Here is a 22,458-nt window from a genome sequence, read left to right as displayed (position 1 = left end):
ACCACTGACAAAATTCACCAGAGGACTAATTTTTCAATAGTCATCTATTCTGCTCAGCTTCATATGTAACACTCAGTACTTAGTTCTAATACAGCCTGAGATTATTTATATAAAAAGTAAACATTTTTAAATAAAATATTAGCCTTATTATATGAGAAAAAATCTCAAAATGATAGTGAATTTTTCTGTATGCCATGGTGTGGGGAAGAAAGTGCAAAATGTGAGGCTAAAGAAATTCATGGCATACTATAAATAGTAATAACATCTGTGGACACAATAGTTTAGGCCAGGAAGAGAGAAATTTCTGTCCATATTTTCCATGACTTAAGAGTGTAAATCATGAGGTAGATGATACAAAACAACTAATTTTAGCTTTTCCAGCTATTCCTAGAGTCCTCTGTTTTATCATCAACATACATGTATTTCTAAATTTCCACCAGGTGTATCACCGCAGCCATTATACTTTGTGGAGAAATCTAGGTCCCTACCCAGTGCAGGGTCATTGCTGCTTGACTCTGCCTCCTGTACTACAGCAGTATCCCCTGCCTGGAGTCCCAGTCCTCACTCCATGCCACTCCTCCTATCTTGGTCAATCTTCTCATATCTAATGACTGAGCTCCTTCCTCTCCTCCCTCTATTCAGGCTATCCTAAACACCCACTTTCTATGACCTTGAAGTTCTAGTTATTGATGACAGAACCTGTTGTGTCTCTATCTGTAATTGTCCATTATCTTGACTCTCTTATTTCTTATTGACTCCCGAGCAACCAGAACAGAGGTACATTGAATACGTGACCAATAATATAAATACGTGACATGTCCAATAATATTAAATTTACTTTCCTCCAGCTGTTTATTTTATTACTTATTATCAGTTTCATCTTTTATATCTTTTATGACCTAAATTTACCTGATTTACAGGCATTCAAAAGTAGATATTTAAAGAGATATAAATGCATGTAAAGGCTGAATCAGGCATTCCTTTAGGAGAAGTGTTCTGTTAGTTAACTCTCCATCTTTTCATGTAAAGTCTCAAGCAGCCTTTCTCTTCCACCAAGAGGAGGTTTCCTACACCTCAGTCTCTGATACCCATTAATGAAAAGTTAGTGAGAAAGGTCAGGTTGTTTGCTTGCTTGCTTGCTTGCTTGCTTGCTTTATTCAGGGTACTAGATAAACCACTTTCCATTTCAGAACAAAGAACTAAGCTAACTAAGTGTGCTGTCACTGTCATCCTTCACTGTGTGTTTATACAGATAAATGTGACATTTGTTTTTCTTTCTTTGCTCAGTGGACTGCCTTGTCTCTAGTACCTGTGTCTACAATACCAACACTTTACCTATTGCCTCCAAGTGAATATTTTTTCAAATTAATTCTTTCAGGAGAAGGCTATAGTCTCTGAAAAAGAGCATGTTTCAATAGTCATCGTATCACCACAGGTGGAAGCACCTATAAGTAGCTGGTGGATGTATTTATAAAAAGAAGCACCTCATAAGGAAATGGCCATCTTTTCAATGGCTAGTAATAAAACATTCCTGGGACTTAGCTGAGCTATACAGAAGGGTCATGTACATTGGATTTATAATCACAAGTAGTATGTTTTCAAAGACTTAAAATGTGATTCATCTTTTTATTATAAAAATGATTTATGATTGCCTTACTTTTCAAGTGTTGAGAAAATTATTCTGCTACTGTATTTCATTGTGGTGTAATGTTTCAGAGTTCAAAACTTTCCTCAGTTCAACGCTGTTTGCAGAATTTCATATCATCAAAGAAATTACATACTTCTTAGCTAAAGAGTATATTTCTGAAATTCTGTTGTATTTTCATTAAAAATATTAGTTGTTTTCCTGAGTTAGATCTTAAAAATTTAATATCTTCGCCATCATACACTTTCTGTACTGATTTTAGCAGCATTTTTTATATGTAAAAGTGAATGCACCATTGAAACCCATGCATTCTTTATTCAGTGATGTAGTCTCGTGGCCTCCATTTTCTCATGATTAGAGGCCTGTGAACATTTTGATGCACTATTGTTTACTAATATGTATGACTTAGGTGTCTCTGCTTGTGAGCACTACTTTTCAAAACTTGGTTGTCATGGTTACTCTTGTTACCATTGGCCAACTAACATTAAGCCTTTCTTTTTTCCTTTTTTAATTTTTTTCTTTTCTTTCTTTCTTTATTTTGTGCTGCATTAAATGGAGCAGTAAACCTGACAGGTGAGGAATAGAGACTAAACCCCTTCCATACTCAGTAGGGAAAGCTAAGATACAGGTAGTCTTGAATTGTTGTTGAGGTGAGGGGGTGGGGCAGCCTCAAACATCCCACCTAGCAAGTGGAAGCTGGACAGAGCCTACACACAGGTGATAATGTGGATATTAAAATGATGATGAGGGAAATATTTTGACTTTATGAGAAGGAAACAATGTATTGTCTTACAACCTAATTTAGAAAGCCATGAAGCCAGTCTCTGGGTTTTATGTTCAGGGGTAAATTGAGTATTTGTGTATGTTAATGTGTCTGCAGGTTGGAAATGTGAATTGTCCTGTAGACCTTTTGTTTTGTTTGTTTGTTTGTACCCCTTAGTGAACCCTCATGAAAAATACAAAATTGTCCTCATGTCACCCAGCCCTGATTAGCACAACAGTATAATGGCTAAAATATACTTGATGATGCTTCCAGACTGATGTCTATTTTTTAACTTATATACATACACATGCTAAAATTCAACTAAAAAAGGGATCTTTGAGGTCATCTGCTGTCCTGCTAGCACTGTCCTCAGTGACCTTCTGTGTGTAGTGCCTGTGCCAGCACTGCTGTAATCATTATTCCTTGAGGAGTTTTTAGAAATATAAATTCTTATTTCTCACCTGAGAAGACTAAGTCTACAGTCCATGGCATTGACACTTCAGCCTGTGTTTTAAAGAGTCCTCATAGCTGTTTTTTGTATTCACTTAAGTTTGATAATTATTCTTTGCTGTCTCTAAAATCACCCTACATTGCCTGATGGCCACACTGAAACACAGTGACAGGAATGTTAAAACCTTCAGGAAAGGGTCTTTGTGTAATAATATCCATTATTACACCAGAAAAGTACAGATAACTTTGTTTAAGCCAAAACACACAGCACTTTTAACCTACTTCTCATTCCCTGGTTTTATTGTTAACCATGCAGGCATTTTACTGAGTATACTTCTTCCTCATTGTACTCACATTAGAGAGTCTGACTAAAACTTAAGACACCATCTTCTTTTTCATCAGTGAAAGAACTAAGAAAACTTTCTATAGCTGATACACAGCCTGATATACTTGAGAACATAATTAGAGACACTGAAACAGTAAAGTCTTTCTGTTAAATATTGCTACTTTCTTTAAATATTAAGTGTAGAGCTTTCATAAAAGGTGTTACATTCAAAACCTCCTTCCCGACAATGAATACAATCTTCCAAACAAACTCGGTTTTCTCTGAAATCCTACCTTAATGGCCATGTAAAAGGGAAATGAAAATAGCATTATGTTTTTATCATTGTGGAATGTCATGACATCTTTAGTTTTCCTTTACCTGCACAATTTCTTTATATGGTAGATATTTGTCATTTTAAGAAATAATCTGGAAGTAGAATTTGATATCCTTAATAGGAAAACTCTAATGTTTCTGGCCATTGATCTATGTAGTTTTCTAATTGAAAATGAAATAATGGGACCTTGGAACATTTATTCACAAAATGCTAAGCCCCACATTCATTCTAGGCCTGGTGTAGGCTATTCCATCCTCTTCATAATTTAGGATAGTAAATCTTAAATAAAATTGAACTACTTATAATGGTTCCTGATGATAACCAATACTGTTTCTTCTAACTCTTTCTTAAACATGCTTTGTGTGTTTGAAAAGCTCCAATTCTAATAAATAAGTGTCTACCAGTAGTATCATTATAGGCAGCCACAATCATACCTTTTGTTTTCAGCAAAACAAAGCTATAAGAGTCTTTGATCTTGGGGGATCTCATTTGAGCAGACAAAGTAAAAGAGAAATTAACTATTACATGTCCAGAAGCCTCTTTCAATCCTTCATGAACTGTAATTACATAGAACGGACAATTTATAAGTAATTTTAATCCCTTACTATGATCTTTCTAAGGCTTCTATCCTAACAAATGGTATCATTTCCAACTTTCCCACTTCAAAACAAAACAACAAAACAAAACAAAAACAAAACAAAAAAAAAACCAAACAGGCTGAATTTCCTTAGAAAATATTCCCTCAGCATAGCCAGTGTCACTCAGCCTGTCCTCTGGGAAAAAGAAGATAAGGAAGCTGCTCAACGGTTCTCTCAAGAGTGAAGCAATTTTTTTTTGCGTAGATATTTCTAATTCTGCTTTCTACACCCTTGAATGAATAGCAGTAGAATCACTTTGGAAAGGAAAAAAAATGCAGGTTTTCATCATTGGGTCTGACACATCAATAGAGAAGTATACATGTGGCTACTTACCCATAAAGACCCAAGCCTGGGGAAAGCCCTGTTGTGTGACATGAAAAGACCAGCTGTAGGCTTCCTCTGAGACTGACTGGTTAGCTGAAGTCTTTGACATTCATTAAGCTATTGAAATTCTGCATCTTCAATGATAAAATGAGTATGTCGATATTATGAGTCTGAGACCCATTGCATTTGCTACTCTGAAATTGATTATCAAGTCATTCTTCTCACATGGTTTATAAGCCCTTGTCTTTTTTTTTTTCATTACTCTCCTTTATCTTTCACCAATTCTCTTCATTTTCATTTTTTTATTCCATATAACTTGAGGTGCCAGAACCTTGGGCACAGTTCAGAATTACCGCTCTCTTCAGATTGACAATGTAAATTGGCTTGGCAGTACCTTCTATCCTAAGGCTCTCCCTGACATATTTAGGTAGGAAAATGAAGTCCCAAGATAGGATATTCCAAGGTACTTAGAGAGCAGGGTGCCTAATAGGCGACATCCAAAAAAATTCATTGCATCAAGAATAGTTCACCAGTGCGTTGCACTTGAGAAAGGCAAGTAGACATCCTCTTTGTCTCAGTCTTTCCTTCATCCCCTGATTGTTGTTATTTTGAATACATCAGCAAAGATGAAAGCAAGGGTTTTCTGACTAACCTGGATATTCCAGGAGCAATGCTTGCTGGTCATCTTTACCACAGTCATACGAAAGGATACAGGAATACCTAAACACATTGAAGAACACCTTTCCCAAAATAAGAGTGCATTTGCTTTGAGCAAGAATGAGATGCTATAACATTGACTATAACATAGAGACTGCTAAAATCAATGTTTGGAAAAGGGCAATCTGAAAAATGCTTCCATTTGCTACTTGGGGTTTTCATGTAACTCTCTTAAAGAAGTTATTTGGATTTGGAAGAAAATGGATAAATTTATTAAAAAAAAACAACATTTCTGACTTGAAAATTTGTTTAAATTCCATTATGGCAGTTTAAAAAAGTATATCTAAGTAAGTCAGCACTGAAACAGAAAAAGGTGAATTATGTGAAGAATAATATTTATAGAAAAAAACTGTTGAGGGGTTTTGAGTAGTGATTAGGGGAGTTGGCAGTTATATGAAATAAATTAATTCTTATCTTTCTGTGATTGACTAACATTAAGAAAATATTCAAAATTGTTACATAACACCACAGTACCTATCTACAACTATCATTCTTCCTTTCAATTTCAGAAAGACAGGAGACATTTGTCTTTTGTAGTCTCAACTCTCCTTTTAGGCATTAGGATAACAATATTTTAGAGATGCATTTACTGCCCTTATCCTCAATAGATCTGCATTTTGTAGCCACCAGTTATATATTCTTTAAAGGAGAAAGTACGGAGAGTAGATTGAATTGTTCACTTTGAGGTCAGGCAGTTTTACTATTGTCTACTAGAGGCATACAATTTTATTCAATACTAATATACATGAGGATTTCTGAGCAAGAGTCTGAAAGCATCTTAACGGTGCCACTTGCAAACCCAAAGACAAACAACCTGAATTAAGTATTTATTCCCATAACTGAAGAGGAATTTGAGATCATCCACATTGACAGAATTTGTGCATCTGAGGAACCCCTGTAGGCTAACAGAAGAGCACTTGAACAAGGTCACAAAGCTTTTTAACCATAAAGCTGTCCAAGAACACTGAAACTAAAACTTTGAGGAAAGAATGAAATAAGGTCTAGTTTGTTGGTCAGTTCTTTGTTTATTTTACTTGTCTTAGGTCTTAAATCTTAATTTCCCCCCATAGGAAGAGGGCAGAGTCGGAGTCCAGAAAGAGCAGCTTACCAAACAGTAAGGAGGTCCCTTCACACCACCCAACAGATCCAGTCGAGTTGAGGCGCCTTAACTTTCAAACTCCAGGTAAGTGGCCACAGCATCTGTCACAGTGCCATAGTCCAGTTGGTATTGTCCTGAGAAATGATGTGTCACTTAGTTTTGAACCACTTTGTCCATCGTAGTCCTTTGCTTTTCTATTGTTGAAGCTTACTTATGTGTCCAACAGAGAGAAATTTATGTACTTTGTGAAATCAGAAGTGGGATGCTGAAAAGAAAGATGTATGATTTGTCCTAGTCTTTAGAAAAGTATCTGTCATTTTAATGGGAATGACACAATTTATTTATGTTCTGTGATTCCAATCTGGTTTCTCATTTTATAAAGTAAATGCGTGAGTAAATAGATGAATATGGAAATTGTTCTCATAGAGATCTCTATTTCATACTTTGCTCTCTTTGTTTATGGTACTATGAAAGAAGAATGTAGGAAGAGAAGCAAGGAAGAAAAGAAAGACAAGGGAGATAAATAGAAAGGAGAAAGGATGGATGAATGAATGAACAATTTCATGTCGTTTAAAAATTTAATTATACTAAATTTCACTGACCAATTTAGGTTTCATACTAGAGACATTTGAATGAGTTGAGATAGAAAAAGTATACATTTTTTTCTTAAACTAAAGAATATTAAGTGCTTCAACAGAGAAAAAAATACTATTCTGATAGGGGATAGTTTTACAGTAATATTACTTCAAGACTAGTTCTACTCTGCTTTCTTCTGACCAAACTGTTTATGTCAAGCAAATGCCAAATATCAAATAGTAGAGAGACCTAAAAAACATCACATGGAGCAGTTCTATTGTAACACCTTCCCATAGTGAATAAGTCAAAACATTGATTAAAAAGCCTTTGGGATTAAAATTTGGTTTTAGCAATATATCCCACACTTCTGGCAAATGTCTTTTGTTTCTAATTAATGCCTGAATGCTCTAACTCCCAGTGTGATAGACTGTAGGTATTAAACTGTACATTCCCAATGAAATGTGAGAATGCATGACTTATTTTCATCATTTTTTTTTGCATATAGATGAACACAGTAAATACTAACTCTTCAAATGAAAGAGCTATTTCACATTTTCAAGGTGGCTATACAATCATCATAAATGTTGAGTTGTTTAAAATTTTGATTTAAATGGGGTTATGCTTCTTTAAATTTGCCTTTTTGAAGGCAACCATATGCCTTCATAAGAATAAAATCAAGTCTCCTGTATACACTTTTTATATGACTCATGAATGTAGACTGAACTTGTCCATGATGGGTAAGTGGATTTGAGTTGATTTCCAGGGTCACTGTAGTCCCCTCTGTGCCCCATGTTGAGCCTCCCTCACGGTGTTCTTTCAAGGCAATCTAATAAAAAGGGGGAGGGGAGCAAGTAAGTATAGTAACTTTTTCATCGCTTCATTTTAAAATGAAGTATACCGACTACATCAGGATATATCCAGAATACATTTCTTAGTGATGGATCCAGCAATTCATTTATTTTCTCTGTACCCAACTCAATCCCAAGAGGAACCGCAAAGCCACAACACTGTAGGCCAAATTCTTCCTTACATCACATTCCTTATTTCCAGTAATCCACTGAGGAAAGGGATTTCTCTCTGATGCTGCTGTGCACTGTTTCTGTGTGAAATGTGATCTGTGCTGAAAGCAAGATTGGCCTTCTAACAGACATGGAATCACAATGCACTATTTAATAAGTGGGCAAATGTCAACAAGAGAAGTGCATGTGAGTGACATCGCTCTACTCCCATTGCCCAACATCATTCCTTCAGAAGAACAAAGCATGACAGGGAGCCGTTTGTCAAGGATGACTTGACAACAGGTACAGGTGATGATGAGAAAGAAAATAACAGAGCAAAGACCCCATCTTCAAGTACATTTCACTTCTGTGGATGCTTTTTACAAATGTAGCAAACACAATTTTTTTTTTTTTTTTGAGACAGGGTTTCTCTGTGTAGCTTTTACTGTCCTGGACTCACTTTGTAGACCAGGCTGGCCTTGAACTCACAGTGATCTGCCCACCTCTGCCTCCCTGAGTGCTGAGATTAAAGCCTGTGCTTCCATGTCCAGCTCTAAAACTTCTCTTAAGAAAGTATTTTCTTTTCTTTTTTTTTTAAGATTTATTTCTTTATTATTTATAGTGTTCTGCCTGCACACAAAAAGAGGGCACCAGATCTCATTATAGATGGCTGTGAGCCACCATGTGGTTGCTGGGAGTTGAACTCAGGACCTCTGGAAGAGCAGCCAGTGCTCCTAGTCTCTGAGCCATCTCTCCAGCCCCGAAAGTATTTTCTTAATGCATGTGGAACTGTTGTATCCACTTACAGAAAAAGTGTGCTAAATTCAAATTGTCATGGGTTGCAGTTGAAGTATCATTGCTATATCACAGAAGAATTTACTGAATTAATAAATAGAGACTTAAGTGTATATATGGTATACACTTAAATGATATTAGGTATCATTTAACTAGAGTCCCCCTTAGTACTAAATGGACAGTTGTATGAAGTGGAAAAATGTTATAAAGAGGAAGGAGTGAAATGTAGAAAAGGAAGAGGACAGAAAAAAAGACTGCTCTGCCCTACCCAACAAAGCTCCTCGTGCAAGAAGACCTGTCCTTTGCTTTAGCATGAAGAAACAATTCAGTTAAGCTTGATTTGTTTCTGAAATAACCTCTTTTCCTCCCAGGCTGTATAAAATGGGCTGCTGTCCTAACAACTGGACATTTACAAATGAAGTAGACTGAACTGTTAATGTTAAATATGTAGAGATATGGACACTTGCTTCAACCGATATGAATTTCTACCAGTGTATCCAGTTGCCTTAGAAACATAATAGAGTGTAAGAGCAGAAGGTGGGGCTGATAACAGAGTAACCATCTACACTCTTTTCTCTCCTCTTTTTCAAGAATCAATGATTTTATCAGGTAACAAACAAAAGTGATCCTTAGTTAGATTTTGTTGGTGCTATGATTCTACATATTTTTTATTTTAAATTTTTTATATTTCATTATGTGCAATATGTTTTATGTGTATCACACCTATTAATCTGTAAATACTTACTCCCAAACAACATTAACAGTTGAGGATATTTATTAATGGCATGCATAAGTAGAAAATTAATAACCTATGCCTTCATTCCTAAAAATATGACATTCAGTGAAATAAGAAAACTGTGATTTATATACCAAAGACCTACCCCAGAACATCCCCAAGAGAGCAGGTGATGCCACATGTGACAGGTTGTTAGGAATGATAAAGTAGCAAGCCAACACTACATGTAACACTCCATCAGCTGTGCAGAATAGAGGAAGATATATCGTTAAGTCCTCTGATTCCATTCTAAATTTCCTTTAATTTTTTTTTGTAAATGAAATACAAGTTGCATTTTAAGTTAGAAAGCTACAGTTAAGTTTTTTTGTTGTTGTTGTTTTTTTTTTTTTTCAAATTTGGCAGATGTTTCAATTGTCACTTGACACTATTCTGACAGTTTAACAGTATCACAGACAAATTTTGATCACAGGCAATTAAGAATTCAGCTATGGCAGAATTTTGTGTTAGCATACTTGTAAAATTTTGATGTTAAACTGGGTGCAGGCTCTTCTTATTGTTAATATCTTCCACAGCTATGTATTTATGTCTTAGCTAAAGTTCACAGTGCAGTATTTAGACACATTTGGGAGAACCTCAGCTACCTAATGCTTTCAGATAATTACAGATTACATTAATGGCTCCTCAGTTATTGGTGTGCTGAGATAGGCAGCATTATTATGGGATTGGCAGTTTAGGTATGTTAGTATACTCCCCTTAGCAGAGTAGGTTGGCAGGAGTATATTAAAATTATTAACCCCTAGACAATTTTAACAAATCTTAAAGTTTTGTGGAAAAGGGAAAATGATTCTATTGTAAAAGAAGCTTTTACAACCTTAGGACCACTAAGGCAGCTCGACAGTTAAATGCTTTTCCTTCCAAAGTAGACAACCCAAGTTCCATCCCCAGAACTCATAGGAGGGAACCTACCCAGAGACACATACACACAATATAAATAGATTAGTTAATAAAAATGGGAATGTTTATTAAGCCTCACGTGCCTTTTACTAGAGGAAGTGCTGTGTGAATTAGGGATGGTTGGCAGGTAGGCTGTGAATCAGGCAAAAGTGAACTCTGTTAGCCTGCACTGCAAAGAAATAGTTCTCTTTTGAAATTCTTTTGTATACCTTCTCAGTATACATTGTTTATAGTTATAAAAGCAAAACATATTTCTAAGGGGGGAATTTCAGAATGTTAAAAATCATCCTTGCTGGCATTGGATGTAGGTTTTGCCTAGACTATTCACTGTTATCATTTAAATTTTCTATCTGTCTAGACTTTTTGATAATTTTGAATTTGGAAACAGTCAAACAAAGGCATTTTCGAATAATACACTTTATCTCATAACTATCAATTCTTCTTTTTATCATATATAAAATAAAAAGAAAAGAGTTTTGATCACCACTCTGCTCTTACATGTCAGTCTGCCTCCGAAGATTCTACACATGCCTTTCTGAACTTCAGTTTGTGTGAAGTCCTCTAAATGAAAATATGCAGTAGGTGTGTAGAGAAGTGACCATATACACTTTTTTTCTGCTTTTTTATTTTCAAGAGATTCTTAGTGTTTAAGAAATAAATCTTTTACACAGAAAGGTTTCATTTTAAAACTAAGACTTTTTAAAACTAAGACATTTTAAAAAGTGAAATGCTATGATTTTATTCAAAGTTGTTTAAAGTCATTATTAATTAGGTTCCAACTTTGTGATGTCAATGGGGGCCTTTTCCAAGTTAGAATATTATTTTTTGACCTTCTTTTTGGCAACTCACAGTGTTGATTTCATTCTATTTTGCAGATTTCAACATGTGTTAAGCCCTTCCCTGTTCATGGAATCTGCCATTCTTGTCTTGCAGATCTTTTCACACCATTGTCACAATCTCTGCATGTCAGATGCGAGGAAATGTGACAGCTGAGGCATTTATCGTTATGATGATGATTAGAAGTTGCAGATTTTTAAAAATGTTTTAAAATTTGTTGGCTGATGTCTTTTCCTCTCTAGTCCAGGGTCGGTAGAAAAGAGGAAAAGTGAGTAAGATATAGGACATTGTGAAAAGATAGTAATGTATAAGAAAACATAAAAAGATTGTGTTCATATTTGTGCATCTTCGCAGCAAACCAAACCGAGTTCACTGTTTTAGAGAAGAATGTGTTGTGTCTAGTACAAAGAGAAGTAAAGGATGGGCAACGAAGAGTATGGGACATGCTACCAGCCACCACCATCACTGGTTCTTTCTGCTGGCCCTGCTCTTCCCTCCCCTTACAAAGTTGCTCAACAGATCAAAAAGACTCTCAGGAAAGCCACAGAACTGTAAAGCAGAGATGGTAGCTCTCAAGGCCTCCATTCAGGATAGGGCTGACTTTACTATGTTTTGCCAGAAAGAAAACATGGCCTGTAGGTGATGGATGGCCTGTGAAAAACAAACATCAACTCTCATAAAAAGTTAATGTTTCAGGGATTGTGATGTCAGCAGCAGTCTGCCTGTACAGTAGCCAAACTGATTTTGAGTGTTTTTGCTATAGCTTCCCTCATCCACTGGTGTTAGTGATTGCATCAATGCTGATAAAACCCACATTTATATGTACATTTTTATTATCTTCATGCTGCATTCTAAGTAAATATATGCACACTAACTAACAAGAGATCATTTATTCCTGGTATTTTATTTAAGTAAAACTCTGACTCATGGAATCAAAATGGCAAATTTTGGATATAAAGGAACATAGTTTTTCTTCAAATCTCTCATTCTGAGAAATTCTACAAAAAATAAGATGAAATTTAAGTCTATCATCCAATGCGTATCTGAGAAACATTCCTGAAGAATATTTTATTAATTGTATTACTAACATAATTGACTCAGATTGTTGTCGTTTCTCCCTAGAAGTGATTATATCTTATATAGCATGATATATAAGATATATATAAGATATAAGATATATATTTTCTTTATATCTTACTTATTATTAGTTACAAAATACATTTATGAACATAGTATTTTTATTATCTCACTTTAAAGTAGTATCTTCAAGGAAATGAAGTTCTCTTAATGGTTGCTATGTCAGATACACTCATAACAAGGTCATTGATTTGAGAAACATGATCTTACCCTTGGTTCATACCTACCACATCTTTTTATTGCTTTTATCGTAAATAGTTGTCAAGCAAACCCTAGCATATGGTTGAGACATTGTAAGGACACATGTTCAGTGACAGCAAAAATCATGTGTCCTCACTAATACTGGTCACAAAAGCTATACTTAGCAAACTTACAGAATTTCTACAGGAAATTAATATAAGGATTTAACAATTATGAAAGTAAATAAAGCAAGTGTGAGTTGAGTATTCATTATATAAAACACTAGGAACCAAAATATTTTAAAATTCAATTTTTCTATTTAGTGTGTTTGTATAACAGACAAGAACTTTCTGTGTATGTGTGTGTTTGTTTGTTTGTTTGTTTTAAAACTAGGTATTGAACCTAGATATTCCTGAATGCTAAGCAACTGTTCTGCCACTGAGTCAGAACCCCTAACTTTCTTTTAAATATTTGTATATATAAACTGATATATTTTTGGGATGGAACCCAAGTCTCAATGTTGTTTCTGTTTCATAGACAACATATGTAGCTAGAAAGTAATTTTTTCATTCTTTTTTTACTTTTATTCTTTTTTAAAAATTTTTTATTAATTACACTTTATTCACTTTGTATCTCCACTGCAGTTCCTTCCCTCCTCCCCTCCCAATCCCTTTTTCCTCCTCCTCCACACATACCCCTTCCCAAGTCCAGTGATAGGGAAGGTCTTCTTTTCTGTCCTTCTGATCCTAGTCTATTAGATCTCATCAGGAGTGGCTGCATTGTCTTCCTCTGTGGCCTGTTAAGGCTGATCCCCCCTCACGGGGAGGTGATCAAAGAATAGGCCAATCAGTTCATGTCAGAGACAGTCTCTGTTCCCATTACTATGGAACCCACTTGGATACTGAACTGCCATGGGCTACATCTGTACAGGGGTTCTTGGTCATCTCCATGCATGGTACTTGGAGTATTAGTCTCAGGAAAGACCCCTGTGCTCAGATTTTTGGTTCTGTTGCTTTCCTTGTGGAGCTCCTGTCCTCTCCAGATCTTACTATTTCTCACTTCTTAGAAACTAATTTTATATGGTATTTTGGTATACCTCTATTTCTACTGCCACCTATCATATTAGTTTAGATGTGGAGTTTTCCACTGATGTATCAAATCAAGGTCAAGATAGTTTGAATACTAGAGATTTTAAGTTTGGTGTTTTGGGATTAGAAACACTGAGACTCTTTTTAATAAACATCTCTCTAGGGATAATTTAGTTTTTTGAAGCCTGCTATAAGTGATGGTACACTGTAAGAACACTTTAAAAGCAAAAGCACCTTCATATTTTTAAATAATGTTTTGCCAAGTTACACTGCAGTTTTTTAAAATTTTGAGCTTATATTATTCACAGTTTTAGGGAATCTGTGGATGTTAACAAAAGGAATCTTCAGAGTATTCATTGAAGACCTGAGCCTAAATACTAAATGCCCTTTCCCTGACCACACCCTAAAACCAGGCTGAATTCAGGGTTCTAAGATGTGTTAATTAGCACACTGTTTTTAGAGTAGGGTGGTTTATTATCATTGTGGTACTCCAGAGCTTGGTGTACATGTCACCACCTAGATTGAAGCAACACTCTTTAATTTTAATTCTCACAAATTAAACAAAGGGAAGAGTTTGTTCTTGTATGCAGAGGTCACAATCTAGTAGGCCAAATGAGACTTCCAAGTTCTTACTGTCGGGGTCCCTGAAAGCACTAGGCCAGTTTCTTTTTTTTTTCTTTTCTTTTTTTTTTTTTTCTTTTTCTTTTCTATTTTTTTTTTTTTGGCATATTGAAGTACAGTACAATTTGGGGGAAAAAAGTTTTCTGGTAACAATTACTCTGATCCTAGTGCAGAAGAAAGCGTAAGACATGACATCGTGGAAACTCTTTTTCCAAAGTACATATTATCTCAGACATAAATATGGGTTCTATATCTTAAGGGACTAGGATCTGGTGTGCTCTTTGACTGAAACAGTATAGAGGTCACCAGCCTCTGAAGTACGTAAGGATGGGTTCTATTGACTGAGAAACAGGGCTAAAGATGAAGGTCTAGTCTAGAGGGAGAGTCAGGGATAAATGCTGGAGGGATTTAGCCATACAGATAGCAAAGGTCACCAGGTTATTAGCAATACCTACTCCCAACCTTCTGGATGGGAAACAAGTGTACTCATCCTGTCTGTTAAAGATAGAAGCCTGTGTGTATAAAATTCCTGTTTCCCTTAGTGCTTCTATGTGAAGCCCTCTATGTCTTACCTTTGTCATCTATTCAATTTCAAGAATATGGTACATCCACATTGAAAACTGTGAGGTTGTCACTTGAGAGTTGATCACGATGTTTAGCTGTGGGGACAGTTCCCCCACTAACCCCACATTTCTACTTCGCACAGAAAGCAATAGAACAGAGTAGCTTCCATTCTCAGGCACCACACACATCTCCACATCCAGAATGACTGACATGAGGGCTGAGCCTCATTTTTCTGGTTGTTATTCAGATAATAAAGGTATATATTTCTTTCCTGAAAAGCAAAACAAAAGTAGCCCTCCAAGTCAGTTTCTCACAAAGAAAGAAAGGGGATAGTTCTTTGTAAAAGTGGCTGCTGAATAATAGCTAAGGATCCTTGGTTACTGGCTGTACCGTCCTGACTCACTCAGCCCTTGGATTCTGCCTTTGGTCTAGAAAAATCAGCTCCTGTTCTAGACAGGAATCAGGGAAAGGAGATCAAACAGCATAGTAGTGTTTTTGCTATTCACCATTTAGGTGAACAGGCACAATTTTTGAACTTTTCAGTCCTGTTGTATAAAATAAAAAACACTGGACAATATTATCTCCAAAATGCATCTCAGTTAAAAATATCACAGTTTTGAAGTTTTACTTCATGCAAGAAAGCCACTCTGACTATTATCACGAATATGTACCAAGTTGAAAGTAGTGATCTTTTTTTCTTTCCTCTGACCTGTATTATAGATTTCCTTATAGTGAAGGCAGCATTGGGCTTCATTCTAACATCATATCTGGTAGATGCTGTGGCGTCATTATGAAAACCCTGCTCAGGGTCAATGCAAGTCTTTAAAATGCATTTGTGTTGTGCATCAATGATGCCCTGATCCTATCACGTCCTCAGCCATTGTTAGTTATACTTCAAGTTCTTTGCTGCTAATAATATCTAAAAAAGAAATAATGCCTGTTCACAGGATATCACTAGCAAAAAAAAAGTTTATTTTGTTCTCATAAATCCTGATAGGATTTTTTAGCATAAAATAGTAACAAACAGAGTTACAAGGCTCCTATTGTCTTCATCATGAATTCTCATAGGATGAATAGCCACTGCTAGGGAACTTAAAATATCAGTATCTGGATTAATTGGTCTGATGTGCAGCTGCAAAGAGACAACTTAGAATTAATATGAAAATATGTTTGTTCTGAATGAACACACACACACACACGCAGGCACACACACTCATGCTTGTTTTCTGGACTGTGAAAATTGACCAGGCTTCCAGAAAAAAGCTGAGCAAATATTACTGTGTTGTTGAATATTAATATTTATTATTGAATTATCTTCTAGTTAAACAGTGTTTATTCTTAAACCAGGTGTATACCCAAATCACCACACAGAGACTAGGATGTATTTATTTAACCCAGAGCACAATGCTGGGCAATGATTACTCCATCCTAAATCTCTGAGCCCACATAGCTTCCTCCCATTCAGAATTTCCAACACTATACTTGCTTTTAGTCATATCTTAGGTCTGGTTCATCAATCCTCATGGTTCCAAGTGCTATCCTCCTGAATCTCTGCTCTCCCACTCCTCCCATTCATTTCTTTCTTCTCTTCTCCAGACCAGGATGTTCTACTCTATACTCTCCATTGCACAGCATTGGCTGGTTGTTTTATTGACAACACAAAGAACAAATGGTGGCATGTTTACACAAACTTGAGACAGGTGATGCTTAGAATAAATATCACAATGCAATGTCTAGATTGCATTTTCTACCCCACTATCTGGGGGATAGAAAAATCAGCATTTGAATGAACAAGGATAAATTGAATACATTCCACAAGAATATTATACCAACACTACAGTGAGATCAATGTAGTCTTCTTAGTATTTTTAGTGTCTACTCCTTAATCCAGAATATGTATTGTTTCATTTGCATTTGTCAGCAGTGGGCAATGGACAGCTTTCTTCAAGAGAATTCGAAAGTAAACTCTTTACCTTAGTTAGAGATTTTATTGCTGTGAAGGGACATCAGGACCTCAGCAACTCTTAAAAAGAAAAACTTTTAATTGGGCTGCTGACAGTTCAGAGGTTCAGTACTTTATCTTCATGGTGGGAAGCATGGTGGCACACAGGCAGACATGGTGCTAGAGAAGTAGCTGAGAGTTCTCTATCAGGATTGGCAGGCAGCAGGAACAGAGAGAAACATTGGGCCTGGATTGGGCACTTGAAATAATGGATCCCTCCCCAATGCTACACTTCCTCCAACAAGACTGTACCTATTCCATCAAGGTCCCACCTGTTAATACCACTCACTAATCATTTCAATATGAGTCTACAGGGGTCCAATCTTAGTCAACCCTCCTTTTATGATTGTTTTCCTACATGAAATAAAGAGCTTCAGGTTAGAGTAACTTTGTCCCATGTTTTATTTGACATCAAACTGATGTTGATTCAGCCATAAAGATAAGGAAATCAGTATCATTATATGGAGTAGGTACTGTTTTGGCCAGCTAAAGAAAATTTTCATAAACATAAATAGCAAAAAACGCAAGTACATAATGATTTTCTGTTTTATAAAGAATTCTCTCCATACCTCAAAGCACAGCTGCCATAATTTAAAAATTGTTTTATAGGAACCACTCCTAAAAGACCCTTGTTTGTCCAGAGTCTCTATCAGTATAGTGAAATAGTGTTCTGAAGAAGGATGCTGCTCAGAATTAACCTACTTTCATACTTTGATCTTATATATAATGACACCGAGAGGCTCAATTTCTGGTCCCTGTTCAGTAGATATCAGAGCAGAAGTAACTTCATATTCTATATCCTGGACCTACCTTTCCTTTGTAGTCCATGGAGTTCTTGTACCCCTTGTAGATGAAATGGCCATTCTTGTCCTAGAAATTGGGTATATATGATACATATTTTCAAGCCTTAAGTACCAGATTTTTTTAATGCTATTTACAAAGAGTGAATACAGATTTGCTTGGATTTCTCTGTACCTAGTTTCCAAAAAAGTACTTTGAGAACACATGTCAGAAGTGTATATGTGATCACATCTTGTGTTATTTCTTATGGTCTTCTGCTGTTATACTAATACTTTTCCCATCTCCAACTGGCTTTACTTTTGCAGCTTTGAGCAGTAATTCAGTCCCCTACGCCTCCCTGATTGGCTCTGTGTCCTCCCTCTCTAGCCAAACCACCACTCAGTCCATATATGATAATAACTCTCTCCCACGATTCGCTCGAAAAGGTCTAAACATCTTTGTCTCTATTACTTTCTCTGTTAAAGCACTGCAATGATGTCCACATCAGCCATTTCCATGCCCAGATCAGCCTAACATCTCCTGTGCTTATGTATTTCCATTTTCTTCTCTGGGGAGTGCCTCATCTGGATAAGCTCACTCTTAGTTACTAGATTGCTGTCACTAAACTTCTCCCTCCACAAAAATGTATATTAGTTCCATTCTGCCATCTGTATGAAAAGTTTCAGGAAGAGCTCCAAAATTTTGGTACAAATATATAATTATATCATCAACAAACAGAATCTACATCTAATCAACTCATTTCTGTTGGGCCTCTAACAAGATTTTGGCTCATAGAAGTAGACCTTCACAGCCACGAACACAAAGCCACCACAGATCACATCGCAGCAGAATGTCTTGAAGAAGCAAAGTAGTTTTGTTTGTTTGTTGGTTGGTCTGTTTACTTAATTTATGATGCCAATGATAATTTGGCATGTCAGATAAAGGAACTTAGTGGGTGACTTTACATAGGCACCATTTCTAAAGTATTCATAAGTAATCTTGTCACGTTGATCTAACGGTCATCCTTCCAGCCTGTTACCCTCCAGAGTTGCAGTGACAGCACAGCATCACCAGAGCTTCCAGTTGGAGCTCCCCACTTCTAATTTTCTACTTCAGATGCTTCCCTAGGGGCATGTTAGTTCACTGTCTCAATCCAGCTGGAATTTGTGTCTTTTAATATCCGAGTCAGCAATTCTCTCTCATGGTACACTTGCAAAATTAATCTCAATGAGACAAGATCAAATCATGTGAACAGAGAGAAAACATCAGAAAAACACAAGAATCATCAAAATTAACGGCAGATTATTTTTAACAAACACTGTGAAATTAATGTGCCTTCAGCTGGCCGACTGAGCTAAGATGTATCAGACCCCTCTCTTGCTTTCTTTTCTTTCCTTTGTCTTTTTATCTACCATATGCTCATTTTCCTGAATTCATTTTTCATCAGTGGACAAAGATGTTTACATCTGGAGTAGCTTGTAAGTTTGCTGGGGGTTGAAGAGTGATACCTGGGGGGCAAAACACTACTATGTAATTAGTGTAGCCATTTATAAATGGCCAGGAAAAGGCTGCAACCCCAGCCTCTACAATCTGCTACTAGTGGAAACATTTTTGAAGTTCAGTTTGGTTTGGTGTCAGTGTGTTGTTGGTTAGCATTGTCAGTGAGCAGTTGTGCATGTCATTTTCTGTGTCCATATTTGCATGTGAATGTTGTCACCTGACAGTGTCTGTGAAATACTAAAGCTATCCTCACCTATCATATTATATGGTAAACCCTGCACAAGCTTGCATTATATTAGTCCTTAATAAAGGTATATCAGGCTATCCATTTCATTTTTTAAAACAAATCCATACTTTCTTTTTTTTTATTATTTACACCATCATTTCCTTTGCAGGTTCAGATGATTCCGGTTACCCTGGTAACCTTCATCTTTCAAGTTAGTTTTCTTTGATTATACATAAGTCACTTTTTGTTTCCTATCAAGCTGCTCCTCCTTCCCTTTCAGGCCTTCTTCACTGTCCTTTCCTTGGTTGATTTCACACCATTTAATTCCACACAATTTCCATTCCACACAGTGCAGGAGAAGGAGTCTGAGGTGCATAACAGTAATTACTCAAAGCAGAAGTTGCCATCAGGCCAACTTTCAGTTTGCTTTGCTAGCTAACCTCATTGATTCATAGCACAGTAACACTTTTTTCTACACTAGGAATGCTAGTTTGGGGGATATGCTTGGTGAATTATCTACTTGGTTCCCAAATCTTTCCTTTAGAGCATGTACTGCTTTGAGTAACCAGACTATCTGCCTGCTTCCTCACATAAAACATCTTTACTACTCACATGTTTTCAGGCCATTTCTAACTCTAGCATTCACTGTATTTTGGAAGTATTAACGTCATTTCTTTTTTAAGTCAAACTTATTTCCTTTTCATTTTTAATAGGTATGGCTAGCCATCCTCCAATACCCATCTTGGAACTTGCAGATCATATTGAAAGGTTGAAAGCAAATGACAACCTCAAATTTTCCCAGGAATATGAGGTAATATACTTTGTTTATGCGCCAGAACTTCCAACTTATGCATGCCTTTGTTTTTAACTAGAAAATTAATATCAGCATTTCTAATTCAAACACAACTTCAAATCTGATACAAATTGTATAAATGAACAATTGAATTAATATAGTAGCTGCATTTTATAGGTATTGTTTTACATTTCTTTAGTACATATTGAGTGATTTTATTTTCATGAGGTGTTCTGACTCAGTAAGCTTCCATGTGTTCCAAGAGGTACAAATTAATTTATTCATAGTAAGAATCTTCACTGCAAAACAGATCATCAGGAATAAGTAGGTTTTTTATTGTGTTTTATTTTTCTATATGCATGTGTATATGTGAGTGTGCATACGTGGAAATCTGAAGAACAGTTTCAGGAAACAATTCTCTCCTTCAGCATGGGATTCTGAGAATCTCGACTCCTTTCCTGCTGCGCCATTTTGCTGGCCTCCTAAGTAGTAGATTTCTGAGTATGTTCCCCATGGCCTGACACCTTTGTATTTAACTGAATCACCATTCACTACACAAGGTGTTGACCAGAAATGTGCCTGTTTCCAAACTAGTACATTAAGTTTTAGAGTTCTTAAAGATTATATGTGAATTTTTGGTGAATGTGTATGTGTGTGAATTTGGATACTGTTGAGTGTGACATTTGTTAAGCAAATGTTCTGCAAAACTGGCCATTTTTAGTATTCCATAACAACAGGAGCTCATGGTGAAACCTGTTCATGTATCACTACTAAATGAACATCACTGTTCTTGTATTTTATGTTACAGCAAACTTAAAGATGCCACTACAATCCTGTAATTGTTCCAAACAACAGAGGATTGAAGGCTTTTCTGAACTTCCCAGATTATATCAGTAGATTCCTACTGGTTTTCTTACAGGAGGTTTTAAAGCACAGTCTCCCTTTTACCTTTTCTTAGTCTTTGCTGCATCAGATTCAAATGCAGTTGTTCAGGGTAGTCTTTATCAGATTTAACAGTTTGTCCTATCACAGGCAGTGAGAAAACTCTGTGAGTCTACTGTCAAGTATCCAGAGAGCTCATAAACCTCAGGCTTACAGTATCTAAAAATGTGGAGCAGAAGGTCCATTGTAGTCTGTATACATAGCCTTCCTAAATTCTTCAACTCCCTCTCTCTCTCATTTTTGTTCGTTTCTTTTTTTCTTTTCTTTCTTTTTTTTTTTTAACCACCTCCCAAGTCTTAGTGATTGAATCCAGGGCCTCATGCACTGTTCTAAAACTGAACTGTGTATACTAAAATGCTTCTTTTTCATTTTGAGTCTGTCTCGCTAAGTTTTCTCAGACGCAGTATCATACCTGCTTCCTGAGTAGCGGAGATCATAGAACCAGACACTACATCCTGCTTCCTAGTGCTGTGCTGGATAAGCCAGCCATTTGAATTGGGATCCACTATCTCTCCAGCCTTCCTCAGTTTGCATGTTCTAATATCTCTGTGCAATTTAGTAAAATACAAGAGTTGAGTTTTTGTTGTTTTTTTTTTCCCCTTGAGAACGGGCAAAGTCATATTTTCCATTTTTCTGAGAAAACATTCTGAGAAATGAAAACTTGACTAAGTGTTGTCATAGTTTCTTAAAGCCCTGCTTCTCACCTCTTCACTGTTCCTCCACTAAGTGCACCCTCCCCCTTGATAGATGATACAACCACCTTTAAAACAGCTCTAGTACCTTCTTATTTGGAGCTTGGAGATGGAAATAGAGTTGTAGCAATGAGAAGAAGGAAAGTGAAGAATAAATCCTGGGGCAACAGAAACTCTTAGTTTAAGGGTCAGTTTTTTTACCAGAATCTTCACTGCTCTTCATTGTTAATGTGTTAAGTCTTAATTGTTTTTTTAATGTATTTTCTTTGTGACCCTGTTTAAATTTTTTATATGTAATGATGTAATAGGTCACAGAATTTAAAAATATAATCTCTCGGCTGATCCCTGAACCACCATTCCACTCTCCATTAGCAAAAACTTCAAGCTGCTCCAGCAAATTTACTTGTATCCATTGAATGAAATAGCTGGCTTCACTTATTTAAAAAATAATTCTCAAGAAATGTTCCATGCAAAGCTAAGCTAATGATCATTTTGTTCAGAAACACTCCTTAAAAGTAGCTATGAACTGCATGCTGGCATTTCTGCTATTAGCAGCTCCCAGAGTCACCACAGCCATTGACATGATAGCCCACACAGTCTTTATCGTTCTTCAGAAAGATGATCTGTGATTAAAGCTCCCTGGGCTGGAATTGACTGGACTGTGGTTTAACAGCCATGAAGGAGAATTTAGGTGTTGTAGTCATCTGTGGTAATAAGATTAAGGCCTTTACATAATAATATC

The 22,458-nt window shown here is 36.3% G+C and overlaps 1 protein-coding gene across 39 annotated transcripts in view; it reads left to right on the top strand.

The window, feature by feature from the left end:
• The window catches only part of Ptprd (protein tyrosine phosphatase receptor type D), a 2,581,289-nt gene that overhangs the window by 2,443,137 nt on the left and 115,694 nt on the right, over positions 1-22,458 (top strand). For 26 of the 39 annotated variants that reach the window (XM_060365741.1, XM_060365771.1, XM_060365740.1 and 23 more), the window contains 3 exons: positions 6,267-6,379; positions 19,459-19,500; positions 20,003-20,100. In XM_060365741.1, the coding sequence (XP_060221724.1) occupies positions 6,267-6,379; positions 19,459-19,500; positions 20,003-20,100 (253 nt within the window). The remainder of the gene's footprint in view (positions 1-6,266; positions 6,380-19,458; positions 19,501-20,002; positions 20,101-22,458) is intronic. The other 13 variants (XM_060365770.1, XM_060365751.1, XM_060365769.1 and 10 more) reach the window with 1 other exon arrangement.

Source organism: Meriones unguiculatus, chromosome 12 (assembly GCF_030254825.1).
Source record: "Meriones unguiculatus strain TT.TT164.6M chromosome 12, Bangor_MerUng_6.1, whole genome shotgun sequence".
In the NCBI taxonomy this organism is placed as follows: Eukaryota; Metazoa; Chordata; class Mammalia; order Rodentia; family Muridae; genus Meriones; species Meriones unguiculatus.
This window is presented reverse-complemented; position numbering and strand designations above follow the sequence as displayed.